Raw genomic sequence first — 21,224 nt, forward strand, 5'->3', positions numbered from 1 at the left:
ATGGCTCCCACCTTGTATTATGACCCTAGTCCTATCCTTGTGTAAAGTCTCAAGTCAATAGTCATTGTTATGTGTAAAGTCTCAAGTCAATAGTCAACGTTGTAGCCTAAGAGGCAAACTAAGGTGAACCACTCTAGTATAGCTTAGAACATAACCCTAGTATATACATGATGATAGGAACTCATCACTTGAGGAGGTGTGTGTAAAAGAAAGGTGCAACCATTTGTGCATTGAGGGAAAGCATATAAACTTAGAAACATTACATTACATCATGGATGAGTTGGATGCATTGAATGCAATCAAAGGTAGCTCTTGGTGATTTTTAAGATTTGCTTCATTGTACATTCCTGCCGTTGTACACATTTGTATCATAATTCCACAATTGAGTATCTAAAGAATTTCCGGTCTAACAAAGGGTATACCCCTTGGATGCTAATAACAAGAGTTATGCCTCTTGGTGTTAGCAAGGGTCAAATGGATAATTTCCCTATTCTATAAAAGCAAGCCTTTGTGCTCACTTGTATAAGAAGATTTGCAATGAAATCATAGCATTTGTGTGCGCTTAAGATTGACCTTTTTTTATTGTAATTAGTGTTTTATTGTAATGAGTAAGTTTTATGTTTGATCCTCCCTAGCTCTTGAGTTCCAAGTAAAGTTTTATGTTTGATCCTCCCTAGCTCTTGAGTTCCAAGTGAAGTGAAATCCACGTATTGCTTTGCTACAAATGATGCAAAACTTATAATCATTGTTGAGCTACCATGGGTAATTTTTGCAAGGCTTCAGCAGCCATGGGAAATTTATGTTGCAAAGGCAATTTCTGAATCCTAGAAGGTGGTGCAAGCTATAGTTCTGGTTATGCAGCTGACACTTTTCAAGGATGTATCAAATTATCCCAAGGTTTCCAATGCATGTCAAGGGTTGAACTAGGATCAGAATGTCACACCTCGGCCATTCACTGCTCCATAACAACTTGGAAAGTGGGACTCTGACTACAATAGTGCACTAGATCCAGCTCACAAAGAGACTCCAAACCAGTAAACAGCATAACACATAGTGGCAACAAGAAGTGGACTTGCACCTAGACATTCAAACATATACCTGAACGCACCAAACTTTGTGTAAACATATCAATGTTCACTTCAGATGTCCTGAGTCCACAAGCACGCGCACGCGCACACGCGCACACGCGCACACACACACACACACACACACACACATCAATGTTCACTTCAGATGTCCTGAGTCTGACAAGCGCACACACACATTTTAATGAAGCCATTGAAACATTAGAGAGAATTCATGGCAATTATTATAGATAAAGCACAGGCAAAGTGAGACACTATTGCCATATGCAAACAGCAAAGATAAACTTCCTCTAATGCTATGGTATGCCTTTAAGAATGCCAAAGCTGGCAATTCAAGAATACTCCATTTTAGTACAGAAGTCACCTGGTTAGCAGATTATTGAATGCAGTAGCTGTGAGGCCAAGTTCATATTAATTCTTGGTGTACTTGTCAGCCTGGAAATTGTACAAAAGCTTTTGGCTTCCCATGAGACTAATATAAAATAGAGCCATGCTACATACACAGCTATGACAAGTTTATGATAGTTGGCATTTGAGATAGCTGTACATCCAACATCCTCCCTTGCAGTCAAGAGATGTTGACATTCAAAGACCAAGGTATCTCTACCCTTTCTTTTCCCCAGTATGTGCGATCCGCATTAGAAGAAAGGATAAAGTGATAATAGATGGTCTTACAGAAAATAAAATTTATAACAGTCAAGGCTAGCAGGGATTTTAGCGCACTGCATTACCTTGCCTTATGCATAATCTCTCTTTTGGCTTCATCAAGGAGCAATCAAGTCCACAATGAGCTTTGTATCGATAAACAGTAGACTTAGAAGAGGCAATAGTCTCAATGCTGCACTACATGGCTACCTTCATTCCCACCGCACTCCAGAACTGACCTGCCGGTTTGCTTGACATGATACAGCTGTTGTTCGCTATCAATAAAGCCTCCTCCTGTGTCAACAAAGTTCATGCTAATCAAATACAAAAACTAAATGAGGCTTCTTCATAAAAGAACTGCACTACACACTCCACCAACCCCCCCGGTCTTCATACAAGCTCCTTCATTGAGTCCCCATGCATGCAAGCTCCATGAGCTCATACTACATTCTTGTCCACTTACAGGAATCAACCATGGGCGACGACTCATATCTTCGTACTGGTTGATAAAAGGGAGACCACTGCCTTTCAATGTTGGTTCTTGTCCACTTACGGGAATCAAACGTGGGCGACGACTCATATCTTCATACTGGTTGATAACAGGGAGACCACTGCCGTTCAATGTTGGTTCTTCCATTTCGTCAGTCCTTGCAAATCTTCCTCTTATTCGAAGTCTACTTTCAGCTAGGGTTTTTCTGCATGCATACTTGGAAAAAAAAAAAACTTTCCTTTGTAAGATCATAGAGCAGGGAAAATGCAATCAAAACTCTACACATAAGAGAAGGTTTTTATGTGATGCAACTGGGCAAAAGATACTTGTGTTGGAGGGGATAAACCATCATACCTTTATTTTCTTGCTGAAGTTCCTCTCTGTACGTTTCTGCCTATACCTATGCAATTTTATCTTCCTCTCCTCCACTGTGTAATGCCCAATCTTCAGGCCTGCAGCTTCCTCTGTCTTGGCATTCTCCAGGTTGCCTCCGTAAAAGTTTTGCATGTGATTAAACACCTAGTTTAAACAGGAGCCAAAACTTACCATTCTAGTGCATGCTTCTGTATGCATCAATTTATGCATAAAATCCAACTTCTATGGAAATAATACTTTTATATAAAAGAAAATCGAGATAACCGAGTACAAATGATAAGAGAGTGCATACCTGAAGATCACCAGTACTGTATACACGTCTCATTGATGCAATGGAAGACCTTGCAGCCAAGCCTTCTGGGTTGGATGCTTGACACTGGGAAAAAGGGCTCGCATTGCTTGAAAGAAACATCTCCATCGTAGATGCTGGTGACAATTCATTGGTGCAAGGAACCAGGTGACTGGAGGTTCTGAGCTGACCTAAGGCATGACTACTGTGACTTCTTTGTATGATAGGGTTATGTGAAGACTCTTGCATGGGATGGGGAGGTAGGGCACCATGACAACTCACAAAACCATCACTTTTACAGGGCCGTATGTCAGATAAACTGAAGCATTCAGTAAAGGCACTTGGGTCTGTCACAGTGCCTTTCAAGATATCAATGTTTGACCTCTGCTTATGTCCTGACATCATGTTGAGTAATGAGCCTCCATCTGAGGTGCTAATTGTTGTTGCCATCGAGGGCAGCATAACAGGCGAGTCGGTTTGCAAAATAGATGGTGTTATAGCATCACTGGAGCAGCTCACTTGTGTCCCACTGCTAAACAAGCTTCTAGTCATGGGAAGTGTTGACAAGGGGGGAAAAGTGGGCACAGGTTCTGCTGCACTTCCTCGTGTTACCAGGCTTCCAGCTTGTTCTAGGGGAGAAGACAAGGCAGACAATGCATCGGTAGAGTAGACCTGGCTCATGTCTAGTTCATCTAAAGACATACAGTCCATCTCATTAGTTGCTAATATGATTCTAGGAGACAGTAAATCACCTTGTCCTGAACAGCCAGAAGGGAGTGTATCGCCGATTAAGCTTGTCAATCCCATGCTTTTGAAGCTTACAACATCAGGGGTTGGCAATTCGAGCTTGGCTGCCATGGCCATGAAACCTAAGGACCCAGATGGTTCTTCATCCATGAAGACAGTGAATGGGCTGTCATGTGCTTTTGGAAAGTGGGCGTCCCGCTTCTCTTCATCATCCTTCAATGAAGCACTGAAGGCGTTGGCCACCTCAGCCATGAGCAAGGGTTTCAAGGCATCTTTGCAGTCCGCCTCCTCTAGCAAGCTGCCTCCTGCAATCCCTTCCATAGCATTGCTCTGCATTCATGTGGGATGAATTACGCATACTCTCAGCAGCACTTGAAAAACCTCTTCATTAAACTTGAACTCTTTGATTAAACTGGCATTTGAGCCCTCTAATTAAACTGACACATGTAAGCTTCATGTGCTTCAAAACCCTCTCCAGAATATTGAAAAACATTAAAGAGTAAGAAACGAACATACCAGGTATAAATCTCTGGGCAAATCCTCAAATTCTGTCAAATGGTTGAAGTCGGACAATAGAAGAGTATCAGACTGAGCAAAGAGAAGGTCACTTTCTGGAGACATTGGCAGAGAGTGAGGCGGACGATTCAACTAATGGAAAAGGCAGCTAAATCACACTAAAACAGTTGGTGGATTAAATCATAAACCCAATTAATCCGAGAATAAACCCACTTGTAGTAAGCCACAGTTTGATTTAATACAAACGGGCAGACGGCAGGCTTTAAAAGCATGCAGACCGCTGGGGGTACTGGGGAAGAAGAAAAAGCACAATGAGCAAGGGACCCAGGCGAGAAATATAATGACGGAAATGGCAGGGGACCCAATGGGAAAAGGAGAGGAGAGGACTGAATTGGGAAGAGTAGATTCCGCACGGTCCCAAAGCCAGGCGAAGATGAGCTGGTTGAAGAGCGATTGATGAGGGGGAGGCCGGTGCGCAGTGCCTAAGAAAGAGAATGTTCGAAACTGAGACAGAAAGAGAGGGAGAGAGAGAGAGGGGGGCACATATACACAGGAATTGAGGGCTAAACAGGGCCAAAGCAAAAAAAGAGATGAAGTAGAGGTAGAGAGAGACAGAGAGAGAGAGAGAGAGTGCGCGCGCGCGGCTTCCGTCACTCCAGAGAAGAGAGGGAAGGAAGAAGACAAAGTTGCGTTGAAGAGCGAGAGAGAGAGAGAGAGGGAGAGATGCATGCCTTGGGGAGAGAGCGCGCTTGGAAGCATGCCTTGGAGAGAGAGAGAGAGAGAGAGAGAGAGAGAGAAGGTCCGTCTCTCTCTTGTGTCTGTGTGAGGTTAAAGAAAGAGGAATGGGGAAGAAAACAAAACTCGCAGCCCATGCGAGCAAGAGAGACAGACACTGTGCACGAGAGAGACGGTGGGGAAGGTGTCTCTCTCTCTCTCGTGCGTGTGAGGTGAGAGAGCGAGGATGCATGATATATATATATATATATATAAATAATATATATGCACGTGTGAGTGAGGGACCCAAGCAAATCATTTAAGCCTAGGCCCTAGAGGCTAGATCCAATGGTCCTTTTTTAAGCCTTTTTTTTCCTTTCTTTTTCCTTTCTTTTTGCCTTTTCTTTTGCCAAAGAAAAGCAAGCTTGTACGAGTTCACCCTACATAATGAAATTTTTTCCAAACCCTTCAAAAACAAAGGCATCACCTTTGTATTTTGGCACATAAATATAGCACACTTGTTATATGTGCATATTTTGGCACATCAATCCAGCACACTTGTTACATGTGCAATCTTCAGTCTCTCTCTCATAGTTGCCTTTTGACACGTGTCATGCTCGTTTTTTTTATCATTTTGGCTATACGATACTTGCAAATTTTCAAAATGTCCATAAAAAATTGCACTAAAATGCAAAAAAAACTTGCAATACTTCACCAACCTTGTCAATTTTGACTTGCAAGGGTGCTCGTAAAAAATCAAGCTTGATCTCTCTTAAGAGTATGGATGGAACCCTCTTATGTTCTTCTTCAATACATGTGATGAAAATGAACCCTCGTGCCCTAGGTATATCTCTATGTTGTATTAGTGGACATGCAAATTTCACATTGTAATTGTCTTAATTCTTTCTATCTTTAGTGGTGCATATGCCCTATCAACTACCTTGTTGTTGTAATAATTCTTTCTATTTGTTATGATCCTTAGTGCTAGGATTCATTATGGCTGAGTCTGCCCTATATCTCCGGATTTTTGATAGAAACTCAGTACACAAACCTTTGTATGAATGTATGCTCTTACGTGTGTGTGTGTGTGTGTGTGTGTGTGTGCGTGCGTGTGTGGGGGGGTGTGTGTGGGAGCATATATTGATACCAAGTTCTACACCCACTATTGGGCACTGATGACATTAGTGGGGATGTCGTAGTATCGAGTCCATACTATGCATGATGGAGTTGATGGTTTATTGTCTTGTGGATGACTACCATGAGGTTATAAATTGCACATTCTTAAAAGGTGAATTTGGGCATGTTCTTGGATTCATCTAGGTATATATATATATAAACATTGATGGATAAGTTTATGCATTAGCCTCATGAAACATTACAACAATAAATGCTCTTTTTGCACATTTTAAACGTAAGGGTCACCATCTATTCCAAAAGATGGTAAAGGCAACGCAGAATTCAAATACATTTTTAACTTTGAAACAACATGTGCAACACACTTGACATCAAGCATTCAAATTGAGCTCATTAGTGCTTCCCCGGACTAATTAATACAAAAAATCGTTTGGGACCCATATTAGCTCAAAATTTCTCTCTTGTAAAGCCATCACTTAGCATGCTCTCTCTCTCTCTCTCTCTCTCTCTCTCTCTCTCTCTCTCTCTCTCTCTCTCTCTCTCTCTCTCATCATACAATTATTGTTGAGATATACCATTTGTAAGGACATTACGAATGTGTGCAACTCATCATCAATTGCTACCTTGGATATTATTAAGGTTAGATACAAAGCTTAGGGTATGTGGATAGGGGCTACTAGAAATAGAGTTTTCATAGTAATTTCACTCTCTTTGGGAACTTGTATATGCTTCTTTTTGTTAATCTTAATTAAACTTAATATCGTTTGTAAGCATTTCATAATCTCATTCTCCATTGTCTCTTTCAAGCTCTTTGATCCGAGCTAAATCTTAACACTAAGTGTCAGAGCTTGGTAGAGAAGCTTTAGCCTTTTGTGTTAGCTTCCCAATAAGGCCAAATTAATGCTTAATTAGTATTGTTTTATGGCCTTAATTACGACTCTACAAGGCTCTGCCTATTGCAATGATAACGATCAATAGAGTTTGGCTTTGACAAAATCAACAAAGTGGTTGCACCTTATTATATATAACGAGGCTTGCTTCTCTCTGTGCCACGTGTTGGCTTTTTTTGCCCTCACGCCTCCCACATCTACTTGTTGCCCTCCCTCCATGCAGAGGTGCACGCTATGTTGTAGGGGCTTTCACCGTCGCCACCCTCCCTCTCCAGACTAGGTTGCAAGCTTTCATCGCTGCCACCCTCCGTCCAAACTGTGTTGTAGAGACTCTCAATTAAAATTTCTCATCACTTCATGCTCCTTTCACTTCGTTGTCGTTGCTGGTGAGTTCTCTCTCTCTCTCTCTCTCTCTCTCTCTCTCTCTCTCTCATTTGTCGTTGTGCAGGTCGACGGTGAGGTGTGTTGTCTACGCATTTGTAAGAGGCTTGATCAATTCATCATTCATCAAGTAAGCTTGCATTCTGTGCTCTATCTCTTTTTTCTATATCTAAAACATTTATATATAGTAAGAAGCCCATGCTATGGTTGTGAAGTTTGCGATTTGTGTGTGTGTGTGTGTGTGTGTGTGTGTGTGTGTGTGAGAGAGAGAGAGAGAGAGAGAGAGAAGAGAGAGAGAGAAGGAGCAACTTTGCGTGTGTGTGTGTGTGTGTGTGAGCTAGACAAATGGAGAAGCAGGCGACTACAAAGCTGCACGCCTCTCTAATCAACATGTTAACAGCATTTAATCATGACAATAAGGAGAGAGGAATAGCGTGCAAGCTTGTGATTCTAGCATGCGTGCGTGTGCGTGTGTGTATGTGTGTGTGTGTGTGTGTGTGAGAGAGAGAGAGAGAGAGAGAGAGAGGTTGTGCGCACTCCTCTGTGTGTGTGTGTGTGTGTGCGTGTCTGTGTGTGTGAACCCATGCAAGTTAATGTTTTTGTGTGTGTGTGTGTGTGTGTGTGTGTGTGTGTGTGTGAGAAAGAGAGCGAGAGAGAGAGAGAAAGGTAAGCAGTCAACTACAAAGCACGCCTCTCTTAGCAAACTATTAACAATAAGGAGAGATGAACAGCACCATGCAAGCTTGTGTGTGTGTGTGTGTGTGTGTGTGTCACGTAGGCTGTAATGCCTGTGACCGACGGCGGCAGACCGGATGGCCATGTCCGGGGTTCAGTGGGAGAGGACGCCCATGCGGAGTCATGGGCGGCCAGGCTAGTGTGGACGGCAGGCCACACACTATATAGCCTGGGGGATGAGGGGCAATCCTCATTCTTCCTCTATAGCTGGGTGGTGAGCCAGAGGCCGTCCCCTCTTGTGGTAATGCCCGTAGCGGCGTTACGGGAATGTAATATTGGTATCAGAGCGTGGTGCGAGGGAATCGTGAGAGTCCGCGCGTGAACGGGGGACCGGAGCCCACTCGATGGTTTTCATCCACAATCTCCTTATCCTTATCTCGAATGGAGGGTGTGGAGGGAGAGCCATGGAAGAATAGAGGGGAAGAACTCTCTCTCTCTCCCCGACACACACAGCAAGGAAAATCAAGTAAGCAATTTTCGTTTTTTTTTCTTTTCTGTGTTGAAATCGTTTGAGTTGCAATTCGTTTCAATGAGCGCCTATATCTGTGTGTCGGGGAGGTGGGGGGGGGGCGAAGAGCAGCCCCCCTGTCTGCGAAAGCTTCGTTGAAGCTTGTGTGGATTGAGAGGGCGAAGACCCTTGCGATAAACCTTAGGCTGCGGCGACTTGTATTGTGTGGGGGAAGGCGAATAGCAGCCTCACCCACATTATCTGTTGCTGAAATCGTGCGAAGACCTTGCGTTGAAGCTGTGGCGAAGAGCAGCCCCAGCCCCGTTGCCAGCGACACCAGCCCCGTTGTCAGCAATGGCGCAGACCACACCGTGTGTGGGAGTGGGGGGCGAAACCAGCCCCATTGTCAGCGATAACCAGCCAGAGACCCACCGTGTGGAGCTGCTGCTGGAGGCGAAGAGCGCCCGTTGCTGCGTGCACCGTTTGCTGAAGGCGGAGAAGAGCACAAATGTGCGAGCTGTTGAGGTGCGTGCGCCGTTTGTCTGGGCGAAAGGCCTCAGCGGCCAGGGGCCAGGGCCAGGCCAGCCCAGGCGGCCAGCGGCGGCCAAGCCAGCCCAGGCGGTCGGCCCAGCGGGCGGCCAGCCCTTAGGCGGCCAGCCCAGCGGGCGGCCAGGGCCACAACCAAGGCGGCCAGCCCAGCCTTGGGCGGCCAGCCTTTAGGCGGCCAGCCCAGCGGGCGGCCAGGGCCACAACCAAGGCAACCACCAGCGGCCAGAAAAAGAGGAGAAAAAAAAAGTTCTTTATTTTTTTAAAATTTATTTTCATTATTCAATTTTAATAAAAATTAAAAAATGAAAAATTCAAACAAACGCTCTCTCAAAGTGGGTGTTTCCCATGAGAGTAAGGCTAGTGCCCATATCGTAATCGTGAATGACATAGCCCACGTTTATGCTGGAGTCGATCGACACTCCTTCACTGGCTCTAATGTAGAAAATGATTGCGACAATAGTCTTTACACCTTGCCTATGCGCAATGCCTGCATCCTCCAATGTTTGGTACCAGTTGTGGACGCATTGGTAGAGTCCAACCCAGTCGTGCCGTAGTGCACATGCTTTGCAGTCATGGTGTAGTAGACGAATATATGTGCCGTAGCACACTAACCCCCCACCAAAACTTGGAGATATATCTTTGGGAGAAGTGTGGCACAGTCGTGCCGTAGTGCACCCTGGCCATTTGTGGCATAACGCACTTGCTCGTGCGGTGCACGTACGTCTAAGGGTGCCGTAGCGTGCCCATGTCTGCTAAACCATTGACAGTCTTGCACACACGTCATGTCATGGTGTGCACATGTTGGTGTCACGTCGTAAGTGCACTCATACCCACATTGTGCCGTAGTGCACTAGAATTTTTTTAAGGTGGCAAGAGGGAAATCGATGGTAATGTTCTCGCGTAGTTCGAGAAGTATTCGTTGACAATACATAAATACATGATATAAATTCTCTCTGTTAGTGGTTTAACCATGTGGTTTACCACAAAGTAATATGAGAGAAGATCAGACACATTGTTCTTGTTGAAAGTCCACAAGAAGAAGTTCGTGGCTCCAATGTGCTTAGACCAAATGAAAAATGTCTACTTGGACATGGTCCATTGTGACGAACAAATGTAGTCCGTAGAGACACTTTTGCAAGCGCAGTCTTGCCATGGTCATGACTTCTAAAATTGGTCAATGGCATTTAAGATAGCTGGGATTGAGGTCGCGTTTATCGATTACCTGCTAGTAGCCTTGATCACATGACCCCATTGGCAACGTACTCTCTAGACATGACTAGTGTTAGACTCTGGGAGCGTAGCCTCGCCAGATTTCAATTTCCACTTTTGCGAGCGTTGTCTTGCTAGAGTTAAAGTTTTGTTCGGACAAATTTGTGTTTGTTTTGTAGTGACAAACAAATCTGAAGGGGTATAGTCTTGAGATGTAATGCTCAATGCCCTTATAGAATTAATCGACGAAGAGAACTGTTCTTAAACTTACTAGCATGGTTTTCTCTTCGTTTTATTGCCATGCGTCGACATCCCACTGCTCGAGAGTTTGTGGTGATCTTTCGAGGGGGGAAAGAGCCTTTTATTATGTCACATCAATTGGTTTGGCGGTAATTTGATGGTATGGGATATCAAATTCTCACGGAATCGATTGTAGTCTTGGTGGAATGGGACGCCAAGGCTTGTGTAATTAACTTGACTCTTTGGCAGGTTGTATGTACACTTGTCCGTAGTGATAAAGTGTGCAAGATAAAATTTGAACTTTGACAATTACAAATATAGCCATGAGTTGGGATAAAACCCAGATTACAGAGTTCGGAGAAGCTCTAGGTAGCAAGACCATGATGGTGTACTCCAGATGAGCCTGGTTGTTGTTAGTATCGGATCCGACATATGTAGTGTACATAAACTCGGGCTGAGTTAGGATAGGAGGCTAAGCCGGAGAGCTTAGTGGTAAATCCTACTGTATCTGGTGAGTTTTGACTTAACCGGAGTGTTAAGAAGTAAACTCAAAGTCTGGGGCTGAACCGGAGTGTTCGGAGGCAGACATATCTTTGTTAAATCGGAGAATTTAGCAAAAGATGAGCTTGGGGTGAACCATGGTACCCAGGAAAAAAGCTCTTCACACTAAAATAGTGCACAATAATTTTAGGGTGATAAAAATCCATCGCAGGAATGTTTTACAACTTTCCATAGATGATAAATGAAGACCATGTACTTTACGGAGTTAAAGTACATAGGTGGTGGCTTCGGCGCCACATTTTTTGTAGGAAGTCACCAGTGGTGCGGTTAGGTCAGCCGAGACTCCACAAGACCTAAGCACTAGTTTTTAAGTTGACCTCTATGATAAGGACGTCCAAAATTTCGAGTTGTAATACCAGAGATTGTACTGCAATGTGCAATGGAGGGGTCAATTTGTGTAGTCACTTCTTAGCAGCAAGTGACTTAAGCATCTTGTTATAGATGGCTGTATATGGTACTCCCACTCGGGGGAGGTACGCCATTGGGTACGGAGTTACTCACAGACTAGTAGGGAGCTACTAGTGTAATGATAGTGGGTACGTAGTTACTCACTAGTGTGATGATAGTGGGTACGTAGTTACTCACTACTAATACATAGCTGCTAATAAAATTAAGATTCTCGAGTGAAAGATACTCTAGATCAACATTTTAAATTACCGAACCACAATCCATGAGTATCGAGGTACTCATAAATATGTTAACGTTGCTCAAATCAAGGGACCGATTTGTTCGATGGTATGGAATAAGCAAGGAGAATGGAGTAACTTAAAAGTTACACATCACTAGTCCTAGTGAGTTATCGAGGTCATCCGTAGTTTGATGATCCCCTCTACCTATCAGATAACATTCAATTCGTAGTGATTATGAGTTTGGTGTGAGATATGGTTATGAAGTTCTTACAAGAGTACTCGTTTATTTGCTTGTCATTGATTATAGCTTGGTAGAGATTGCCACCTGTGATGGGTAGGTAGCTTTGCCGCTATAATGAGGAGGCAGCAAATAATGTTCTCATAGTTATACTTCATACCAACACCAAACAGGCATAGGATGAAATTCCTAAGTTCATCATCACGAAGTACTGTGATGTTTGCATTTATATTGAATGTATGATGTATGGGACATTGGGCTTGTGTAATTACCATCAATTATCTAGCAACCTATGGCTTCGCAGCAAGCTCAATCATTATCTGTGGATTGATAATGTGGTTTTCAGTAGTTTGGAATTTTTCTTGATAGATGGTACAACCCACCCAAATAATTCATAAGTGTGTAACCGCTTATGAAGGGTAATAATATGCAACAATGAAGCACTTTGTTACAAGTGTGAAACCACTGATCTGTTGCAAAGCAGTTTATCAATAGTACCACCATATGTGCGTAGACACTATACCACATCTTCGTTGCAAGATGTTTAAAAGTTTCTTGGAAGGACTCAAGAATATAACATATGATATTAAACATGGTCTAGATTTATTCTTGGACCTATGACACTAGCGCGTAGTCCGCTTGAGAGTAGAGTTTTTGAGGACAAAAACCTTTCTTGAGGGAAAGGAGAGATATCCTCAAATATCACATAAACTAGAATGGTTGTGTCAGGACTATGGTCCTACGGAAGTCGAACGCTAGCACTAATAATACTCTCGAGACTCCGAAAGCTATTAACAATGTCAGGACTATGGTCCTACGGAAGTCGAACCCTAGCATAAGTTAATAGCTTTCGGAGTCTCGAGAGTATTATTAGTGCTAGCGGGGTTCAGGGGTTAATGGGCGTTAGGGTTTGGTCCATGTGTGTACACATCTAAGTTAGCACGGCTCTTAAGTAAGATGGGCGGCCGTGCTAGGAGGTGTGGACACAGGCCAGGGTTTTGGTATAAAACCCAACGAGAAACCCTAACTCGTCATTATATGGTTGGGAGGTGAACCGACTTCCACCCTCTCTTCTTCTCCACGCCTAGGCTATGGCGGCTTGAGGAAGACGCAGCCGTAGCGGAGGCGTTACACTGGTATCAGAGCTAGTGGCGACCGGCGTGACCTGCACGAGAAAAAGAGCTAAATGCTGCAGCAAAAGAAACGAGCGCCGCCGCCCGTACGGTGACTTGCACGAGCGCAGCCTACACGCGTCCGCGTCTACACGCGTCCGCGTGAACAGCCCACAGCGAGCGCCGCCACCTACCCGTCGTCCGTACGGCCTTAGCAGACGGCCAGCACAGCGAACGCCTAAGGCGGCGACCAAGGCAGACCGGCAGTCCTCGAAGGCGATCGGTGAGCGATCGTTGGCGCGCCGTTGGCGAGCGCGCGAGAATTCTCCCTTACTTGAGTGGCACAAGGGGGAGGCTTCACCATCCAAGGAGTGGGGTTTTGAACCCACAACCTCAAGCTCCAAGGCAAGTGTGCTAGCCACTTCACCTTTTCACTTGTGTTGTTCTTCTCTTCAAAAGAGCTCTACTTATTCTTTCAAGGGAGGACACAAACTACAAGGAAAGTGACACAAACTACAAGGAAAGTGACCTTTTCACCTTCTTCAACTTTCCTTCTTTCAATTTGTGAGAGGAGTTTTCTATGCTCCAAGTTTGGAAGTTTTTGGTGGACGGATCTTCAACGACATGCTACATGCAACACACTTTTTTGCATGCATGTGTTGATTGACGACTCAAGTGGTGATTTCTTCTCGATTTCCGTGCATGCAAGAGGAATTCTTCTACGACGCTTCAATTGGAGTTCGCTTTTGAAGGTAATCCGTTCTCTATTTGTAAGCACGTGCATACCATGGCCTCAGCGGAACCGTCTCATGTTCACTTCGATTTTGAGAATGATATGCATGATGTTAGTGAGGCACACCCTTTGGGTGGTGGTGTGGGTGATTCGCGACAGGCCGTTGCGCCTGATCGGGATGACAACATGACCGATGCCGAAGGGGGTGCGAGTCCAATAGATGATTATGGTTTGGTAGACACGGTAGAGTTTGGGCGTCTCACTTCAAGGGTAGTTGCACTTGAGCGCACTATAACAAATGTCAATACCAATCTCACAAACATGAGCACGCTTTTTACTGAATTTATGGCACGTTTTGCAAGTGGATCGGCGGCAAGTGGAGGGCCTATTCCGATAGTTATGCCTCCTCTTGTTCCAAATCCTATAGTAGAATCTATTGCACCATCTGCAACGCAGGAAGGGGCTATGTTGAAAAACGTGAAGCCTCCTGTGTTTAAGGGAGAGGAGCGCGATCGTAACAAGGATGCGGTCCATACATTTTTACACAAGTGGACGGACTTGCATCGCTTACGCCGCACTCCCGCTGCTGTTATGGTCACTGAGACGAGTCTCACACTTGAAGGTAAAGCCTACAAGTGGTGGATGAGTCTACCTATTGAAACTCGCCCTAAGACTTGGGAGGAGTTTGCGACAGCATTTAAAAAGGAGTTCTTACCACAAAACGAGAAAGATCGGAGTTGGACAGCCTGGGACAAGTGCAAGATGGAAGGTCTTACACTTAATCAGTATGTGTCCAAATACCGTGAAGTCATTCTCAAGCTAGATGGTTTGGACGACTTTCAAAAGGTTCGTGGGTTTGTTAGAGGCCTTGATAAAGAATATCAGGCAAAGGTTAAAACCCAATATCCTAAAACTTTGGAAGCGGCTATCCAAAGTGCCCTTATCTTTGATGACACCATGGATAAGAAGGGCATGGATAGACCGGCCAAATTCAATGGCTCGCAATTTAATGCTAATAAGCGTAAACTTGCCAGCAATTCTACTGAAAACACAAAGAAGTCTAAAGGGTCAAGTGGTCCGTTGTCTTCACAAGACTTTGAACGGGCCAAGAAGGAGAAACTATGTTATCATTGCTTAGGTAGTGATCATGAGAAGAAAAATTGTCCACAGTTGCCTCGCAAGAATAAGGATAAGGAGAAGGTCAAGGAGAAGGCTGTACACATGGTGCAAACACTTCCCTTGGATGCTGATCCTAAGTATTCTGCGGTAGAGGTTTCGCACACTGCCGAGATGCATGAGTGTAATCTCACTGCATCTATGTGGCAAGAGACAGTTGGACCACATGATTTGGTCCGTATGCATGGCTCCATTTATGGTCATCGAGTACGTATTCTCATTGATGATGGTGCCACGCACAATTTCTTGAACTATGCATTAGTTAAGAAATTAAAGTTGCCGGAGACAAAGAGTTCTCATCGTTATGTGGTGTCCACCATTCAGGGGGATGATCACGATGTGTGGGATACTCTAGTACGGCAAGTGCCTGTGTTTGTGCAAGAACACACTATGGTTCTTGACTTCCAAGTGATGAATATGTCTCGTGCGGATGTCATCTTAGGACGGGAGTGGTTGTATGGGTTAGGGTCATCCCTCAAAAGGAGTTATGAACATAATACGTTTACGTTTGAGGCCAATGGTAAGCATGTTTTACTTATTGGGGAACGTGATGTACCCCCAACACCACTCATATGTAATGCCGAACTCTCTTTTTTGGAGCATAGTAATCAAATAGAAGAAGTCTATTTTTGTTATTGTGTGTCTCAAACTAGTGGGTTTGATGTGCATGATGTTTCTTCTTCAAATGAATCTTCCTCAGCGATGCCTTCTTTCTCTTTACCTTCTTCTAAAATCTCTTTAAATAATCTTAAGCAACCAGTTAATGCTTTGTCTTTGCAACAACTGTTACAAGAATTTAAAGATATTTTTCCTAATGAATTACCAGAGGGTTTGCCACCCGAACGAGCTTTGCCTCATCGCATTGATGTCGTTCCGGGCACCAAACCAATTAGTAAGCCGTCGTACAGGCTTAGTGCGACTGAAGCAGCTGAGGTGGAACGTCAGCTTGCTGACTACCTTAGTAAGGGCTTCATTCGCCATAGTGCTTCACCATGGGCATCGCCCATTCTTTTGGTGAAGAAAAAGGATGGATCCATGCGCATGTGTGTGGATTATCGCTCCTTGAATGCGGTAACCATTAAGAACAAATACCCGCTACCTAAGATAGATGAGTTGTTTGATCAACTCAACGGTGCGAAGTATTTTTCTAAAATTGATTTACGTTCAGGATATCATCAAGTGCGTATTAACGCTGATGATATAACCAAGACTGCGTTCCGAACTCGCTTTGGACACTATGAGTTTTTGGTTATGCCGTTTGGGCTTACTAATGCCCCGGCAACGTTTATGACGCTTATGGATAGCGTACTAAGGCCGTACTTAGGCAAATTTGTCATTGTCTTTCTTGATGACATTTTGGTCTATAGTTCGACTTTAGAAGAGCATTTGGAACACTTACGAAAAGTTTTTCAGTTATTACGCGAGAATGCACTTTACGCGAAAGAAAGTAAGTGTGAATTTCTCAAGGATAGCATACAATACCTAGGTCATGTAATTTCTGCAGACGGAATTGCTATGGATGCTAGTAAGGTTGATGCTATTATGCGATGGCCAACACCTCGAAGTAAGGAAGAACTTCAAATCTTCTTGGGAATGGCAGGATTTTATCGCAAATATGTGAACGGTTATGCAAAGATTGCCGCTCCCATGACTGATCAATTGAAAGGTGCGGCAATTACCTTTCAATGGCGTGAGGAGCAACACCGTAGCTTTGATAAGCTTAAAGTTGCTTTGGCTACAGCTCCCATCTTGGCAATTGTGGATCCTCAAAAACCATTTGTGATTGAAACGGATGCCAGTGCTAAGGCAGTGGGTGCGGTTCTCATTCAAGATGGTCATCCTGTTGCCTATGAGAGCAAGAAGCTCAATCGTGCTCAACAAAACTACTCAGCTTATGAGCGTGAGCTCTTTGCCATCATATATGCCTTACGAAAATGGCGACATTACTTATATGGTGCGCAATTCGAGCTTGTTTTTGATCACGAAAGCATAAAGTGGTTTATGAACCAAACAGATTTGCAGGGTCGAAAGGCCAGATGGGCTGAGATCCTTCAGGAGTATGATTGCAAGCTACGCTATCGCAACGGACGTTACAATATTGTAGCTGATGCTTTGAGTCGTATGCCGGAGATTAATTCGCTGCTATTCACAGAGTTGAAAAGCGAATTGTTAGAATCTTTACGAGGCAAATGCAAGCAGGATTCAACATACTCAAAGGTGTGGAATCATGTTCAAATGAGGGGTCCCTCTCACTCAAACGGTAGTGTTTCCAGTTCTTCCACACATGGTTCTTCTTTATCACAAGATGAACTACAGCGATGGAAAAACTTTTCCATCGATGATGGATACTTACTCCACAAGGGGAGAGTTTGTGTTCCATTGGACTTAGACACTAGGCGCCAAATTCTTTTTGAGTGTCATGATAGTCCAAGTGCAGGTCATGCGGGCATTCGCAAAACGTATGCTCTCGTAAGAAAGCATTTCTATTGGCCTGGACTTCACAAGGATGTTACTGACTATGTTCTGCAGTGTCAGAAGTGTCAAGTGAACAAAGCAGAACGTCTTAAAGCTGGCGGGTTACTGCATCCATTAGAGATTCCTGACGGAAAGTGGGAAAGTATCTCTATGGATTTTATAACGGGCTTGCCCACAACGAATCGTGGACATGATGCCATTTGGGTAATCGTGGATCGATTACCAAGCTTTGTCGGTTTGTGCCTACTAAGAAAACAGTTACAACTCCAGAATTGGGACGCCTTTTCGTGGAGAATGTTTACCGACTTTATGGCTTACCATCCAATATTGTCAGTGATCGCGATCGCAAGTTTAACAGCCATTTTTGGCGAGCAGTATTCAGTAAGTTGGGTACTATGTTGAACCTTAGTACAGCTGATCATCCGCAGACAGATGGTCAGACTGAACGGGTTAATCAAGTGCTGGAAGATATGCTTCGGGCATATGTCAGCAAAAAACAATCTGATTGGGAGTCTTATTTGCCTATTCTTGAGTTTGCTTACAATAGTGCAAAGCATGTCTCGACAGGCTTTAGCCCTTTCATGTTGATGTATGGTTTTCAGCCACGTTCACCAGTGTCGGTGGGACTGGCGAATGAGAAAATCAGTCAGGTTAAGGATTTTATCCAAGACCATATGGATATGTTGCGCCTTGCACGATTAAATGTTCGTCAAGCGCAAGATCGTTACAAGAAGTTTGCGGACCAGAAACGTAGGCCACTTCACTTTCAAGAAGGTGATTGGGTGTTTCTGAAGGTACCAGAAAACTCCATCAGTTTAAAAACGGGTCCCGTACCAAAATTGTCGCCCCGATTTTGTGGACCATTTAAGATACTCAAGAAGGTGGGCCCAGTAGCCTATAAACTTGAGTTACCAGCACATTCCAAGGTTCATCCCATCTTTCACGTAAGCCGTTTGAGGAAACGCCTTATGGGTCATGAAAGGCCGGTGGATGATTCTTTCTTGGTAGAATATGTGGAACCCCCAATACTGCCTCATGAACCAGAAAGAGTATTGGATTATCACATGTTACGTACTCGCCACCAAGTTCGGAAACAAGCTCTTATCAAGTGGAAGGACCGTCCAGAGGAAGGCTCCACTTGGGAAAACATTAGTGTGATGAGGAAACGTTTCCCCACTTTTGTTTTCGAGGACGAAAACTCTTTTCGAAGGGGGGAGTAATGTCAGGACTATGGTCCTACGGAAGTCGAACCCTAGCATAAGTTAATAGCTTTCGGAGTCTCGAGAGTATTATTAGTGCTAGCGGGGTTCAGGGGTTAATGGGCGTTAGGGTTTGGTCCATGTGTGTACACATCTAAGTTAGCACGGCTCTTAAGTAAGATGGGCGGCCGGGCTAGGAGGTGTGGACACAGGCCAGGGTTTTGGTATAAAACCCAACGAGAAACCCTAACTCGTCATTATATGGTTGGGAGGTGAACCGACTTCCACCCTCTCTTCTTCTCCACGCCTAGGCTATGGCGGCTTGAGGAAGACGCAGCCGTAGCGGAGGCGTTACAGGTTGTATGAGTCCAGACAATACTTGAAGGGATATGTCTGGTAATAGCAACAAAGAGTTGTAAGTGAATGGATGTAATTCCAGACACCCGTAGTGGTGCAAGAATCCTTATCAAACATCTCCACATACTATATGGTTTGCCCGCATATATAGTATGGCATACGAGATAGGAAGTTTGATTGTTATATTTGAAGGGAAATCTTCAAAAAAGTTACATTTACTCTGAGTTAGAGTGGAGTTTAACCATCCGTAGATTGATGGTAGTTAGAAACTCAACAAGATTCTAGAGCATATGCTTGTGCAAAGATGTTACTCTGAGAGGAAGTATCTCTCAACTTTGGAACTAATCCTTGTGATGCATGATTAGATTGACTCTAATTTATTTCTCTTATGGCCGTAGAGCTTTCCAAGGAGAAGTTTTAACAAGTTGGTGATGCAACATGGTAGCGTAGTCTACAAATATCTAGTAGCATGGTCTAAGAACTTGCGCTACTAGAATGCTCTCCAGTACATTAGCTTCTGTGCTAATGACATGATGCAAAATCAAGGCATGAAATTTGCCTTAAGGTTTTGGTTGAAATACCAAATCATGGCTTGTGTGAGCATGATCATGGCTTGTGTGAGCATGATCCTGTCTTTACAGAGGTCTGGCGCGCTGTACGCGTATGCACTTTGTCACAGCCTCGCCCACCTTCCTCGCCGGCACGTAATGCTAGTCCGGAGAAACTGGCCGTAGGTGCGGCGGGTAGCGAAGTGAGAGTTAGTCCGAAGAGGCTAGCCGAGTCTTCGGGGTATAATTTTGATAGTCCAAGTGCGGGTCATCCTAAGATTCAGAAAACCTATGCACTAGTAAAAAGACAGTTTTATTGGCCTAGTTTGTTTAAGAACGTCTAGACTTACGTGCTGAAATGCAGTAAGTGCCAGGTCAATAAACATGAAGCTGAAATGCAGTAAGTGCCAGGTCAATAAACATGAACGTCTTAAGGTGGAAGGATTACTCCATCCGCTGGAGATTCCTCAAGGGAAATGGGAAATCATTTCCATGGATTTCATTACCAGTTTACCCAAGACGAGTCGAGGGAATGACTCGGTGTGGGTGGTAGTGGATAAATTACCAGTTTACCCAAGACGAGTCGAGGGAATGACTCGGTGTGGGTGGTAGTGGATAAATTAACTAAACTGGCAAAGTTTATTACCACGAAGAAAAACTGTAAAAACGCCAGAGTTGGCAAAACTCTTTATTGAACATCTCTACAAGCTATATGGCCTGCCCGCAGATATAGTGTCGGATAGAGATAGAAAGTTCAACAGTCATTTTTGGAGGGAAGTCTTCAAAATGACGGATACTACTCTGAGTATGAGTACGGCAGATCATCCGGAGTCTGATGGTCAAACTGAAAGAATTAACCAAATTCTAGAGGATATGTTGCGTTCTTATGTTAGTAAGAAGCAATCTAATTGGGAAGAGTACTTGCCCTTATTGGAGTTTGCCTATATGGATTCCAGCCGAGATCTCCGATGGTTGTAGGCCTAGAAAAGGAGAAGATTCAATCTGTCAAGGATTTCCTTGAAGATATGAATGATATGCTCAAAGCTGCACGCGAGAGCATTCGTAGCGCACAGGATCGCGCTAAAACATTTGCCTATAAAGGACGCAGACAAGTGACCTTTGCAGAAGGTGACTTTGTATTTTTAAAGGTTCCTACGTAGTCAGCAACCACGCAAACGGGAAAGTGTGATAAACTTTCTCCTAGATATTGCGGTCCTTTCAAGGTCCTTAAGAAGATTGGGGACGTAGCCTACAAACTTGAGTTACCGGAGAGTTCTCAAGTTCATCCTGTCTTCCATGTCAGTAAACTGAAGAAATCAGTTCACGGGTTAGGGAACGTAGTTTCTCTAGATATTTTGGTAGAATTGATCACTCCACCAAAGATACCACATGAACCGGAAAGGATTCTTGGGTATCGAGACAGAAAACCCGACATAAAGTGTACCAGAAGGTACTTGTTAAATGGACAGATAGGGATGAGGAGGTAGCTACCTGGGAACGCCGTAGTGCAATTTCCAAAAGGTTTCCCCAGTTTGTTTTCAAGGACGAAAACTCTTCTTAAGGGGGGGGTAATGTCACGTAGGCTGTAATGCCTGTGACCGACGGCAGACCGGATGGCCATGTCCGGGGTTCAGTGGGAGAGGACGCCCATGCGGAGTCATGGGCGGCCAGGCTAGTGTGGATGGCAGGCCACACACTATATAGCCTGGGGGATGAGGGGCAATCCTCATTCTTCCTCTATGGCTGGGT

The 21,224-nt window shown here is 44.2% G+C and overlaps 1 protein-coding gene across 3 annotated transcripts; it reads right to left on the minus strand.

Annotated features, from left to right (window-relative positions):
* Nucleotides 1-1,286: 1,286 nt before the first annotated feature.
* LOC147632645 (uncharacterized) lies at nt 1,287-5,110 on the minus strand. Of its 3 annotated transcripts, XM_086807458.1 has the most exons (6): nt 4,148-5,091; nt 3,637-3,961; nt 2,888-3,513; nt 2,575-2,739; nt 2,194-2,436; nt 1,287-2,024 (listed from the first exon to the last, which is right to left on the minus strand). In XM_086807458.1, exons 1-6 carry the CDS (start codon nt 4,250-4,252, stop codon nt 1,929-1,931), a joined length of 1,560 nt encoding a protein of 519 aa, XP_086663584.1. In that variant the 5' UTR covers nt 4,253-5,091; the 3' UTR covers nt 1,287-1,928. The 3 variants fall into 3 exon arrangements, 2 of the variants coding, with proteins under 2 accessions (XP_086663584.1, XP_086663583.1); XR_015267218.1 differs by having other exon boundaries at nt 2,194-2,425; nt 2,888-3,961; nt 4,148-5,093; XM_086807457.1 differs by having other exon boundaries at nt 2,888-3,961; nt 4,148-5,110.
* Nucleotides 5,111-21,224: the final 16,114 nt, after the last annotated feature.

This window comes from Cibotium barometz, chromosome 13 (assembly GCF_041138505.1).
Source record: "Cibotium barometz isolate CiBa-2024 chromosome 13, ASM4113850v1, whole genome shotgun sequence".
In the NCBI taxonomy this organism is placed as follows: Eukaryota; Viridiplantae; Streptophyta; class Polypodiopsida; order Cyatheales; family Cibotiaceae; genus Cibotium; species Cibotium barometz.

What these genes read in the sequence shown, in the direction of transcription:
- LOC147632645 (XM_086807457.1), bottom strand. Translation starts at nt 4,252, where the DNA reads ATGTCTCCAGAAAGTGACCTTCTCTTTGCTCAGTCTGATACTCTTCTA. An exon ending in ACTTCAGCAAGAAAATAAAG is followed by an intron (nt 2,437 to 2,574) that starts GTATGATGGTTT and finishes TTTTTTTCCAAG; the next exon opens with TATGCATGCAGAAAAACCCT. An exon ending in GTCGCCCATGGTTGATTCCT is followed by an intron (nt 2,025 to 2,193) that starts GTAAGTGGACAA and finishes TTGTTGACACAG; the next exon opens with GAGGAGGCTTTATTGATAGC.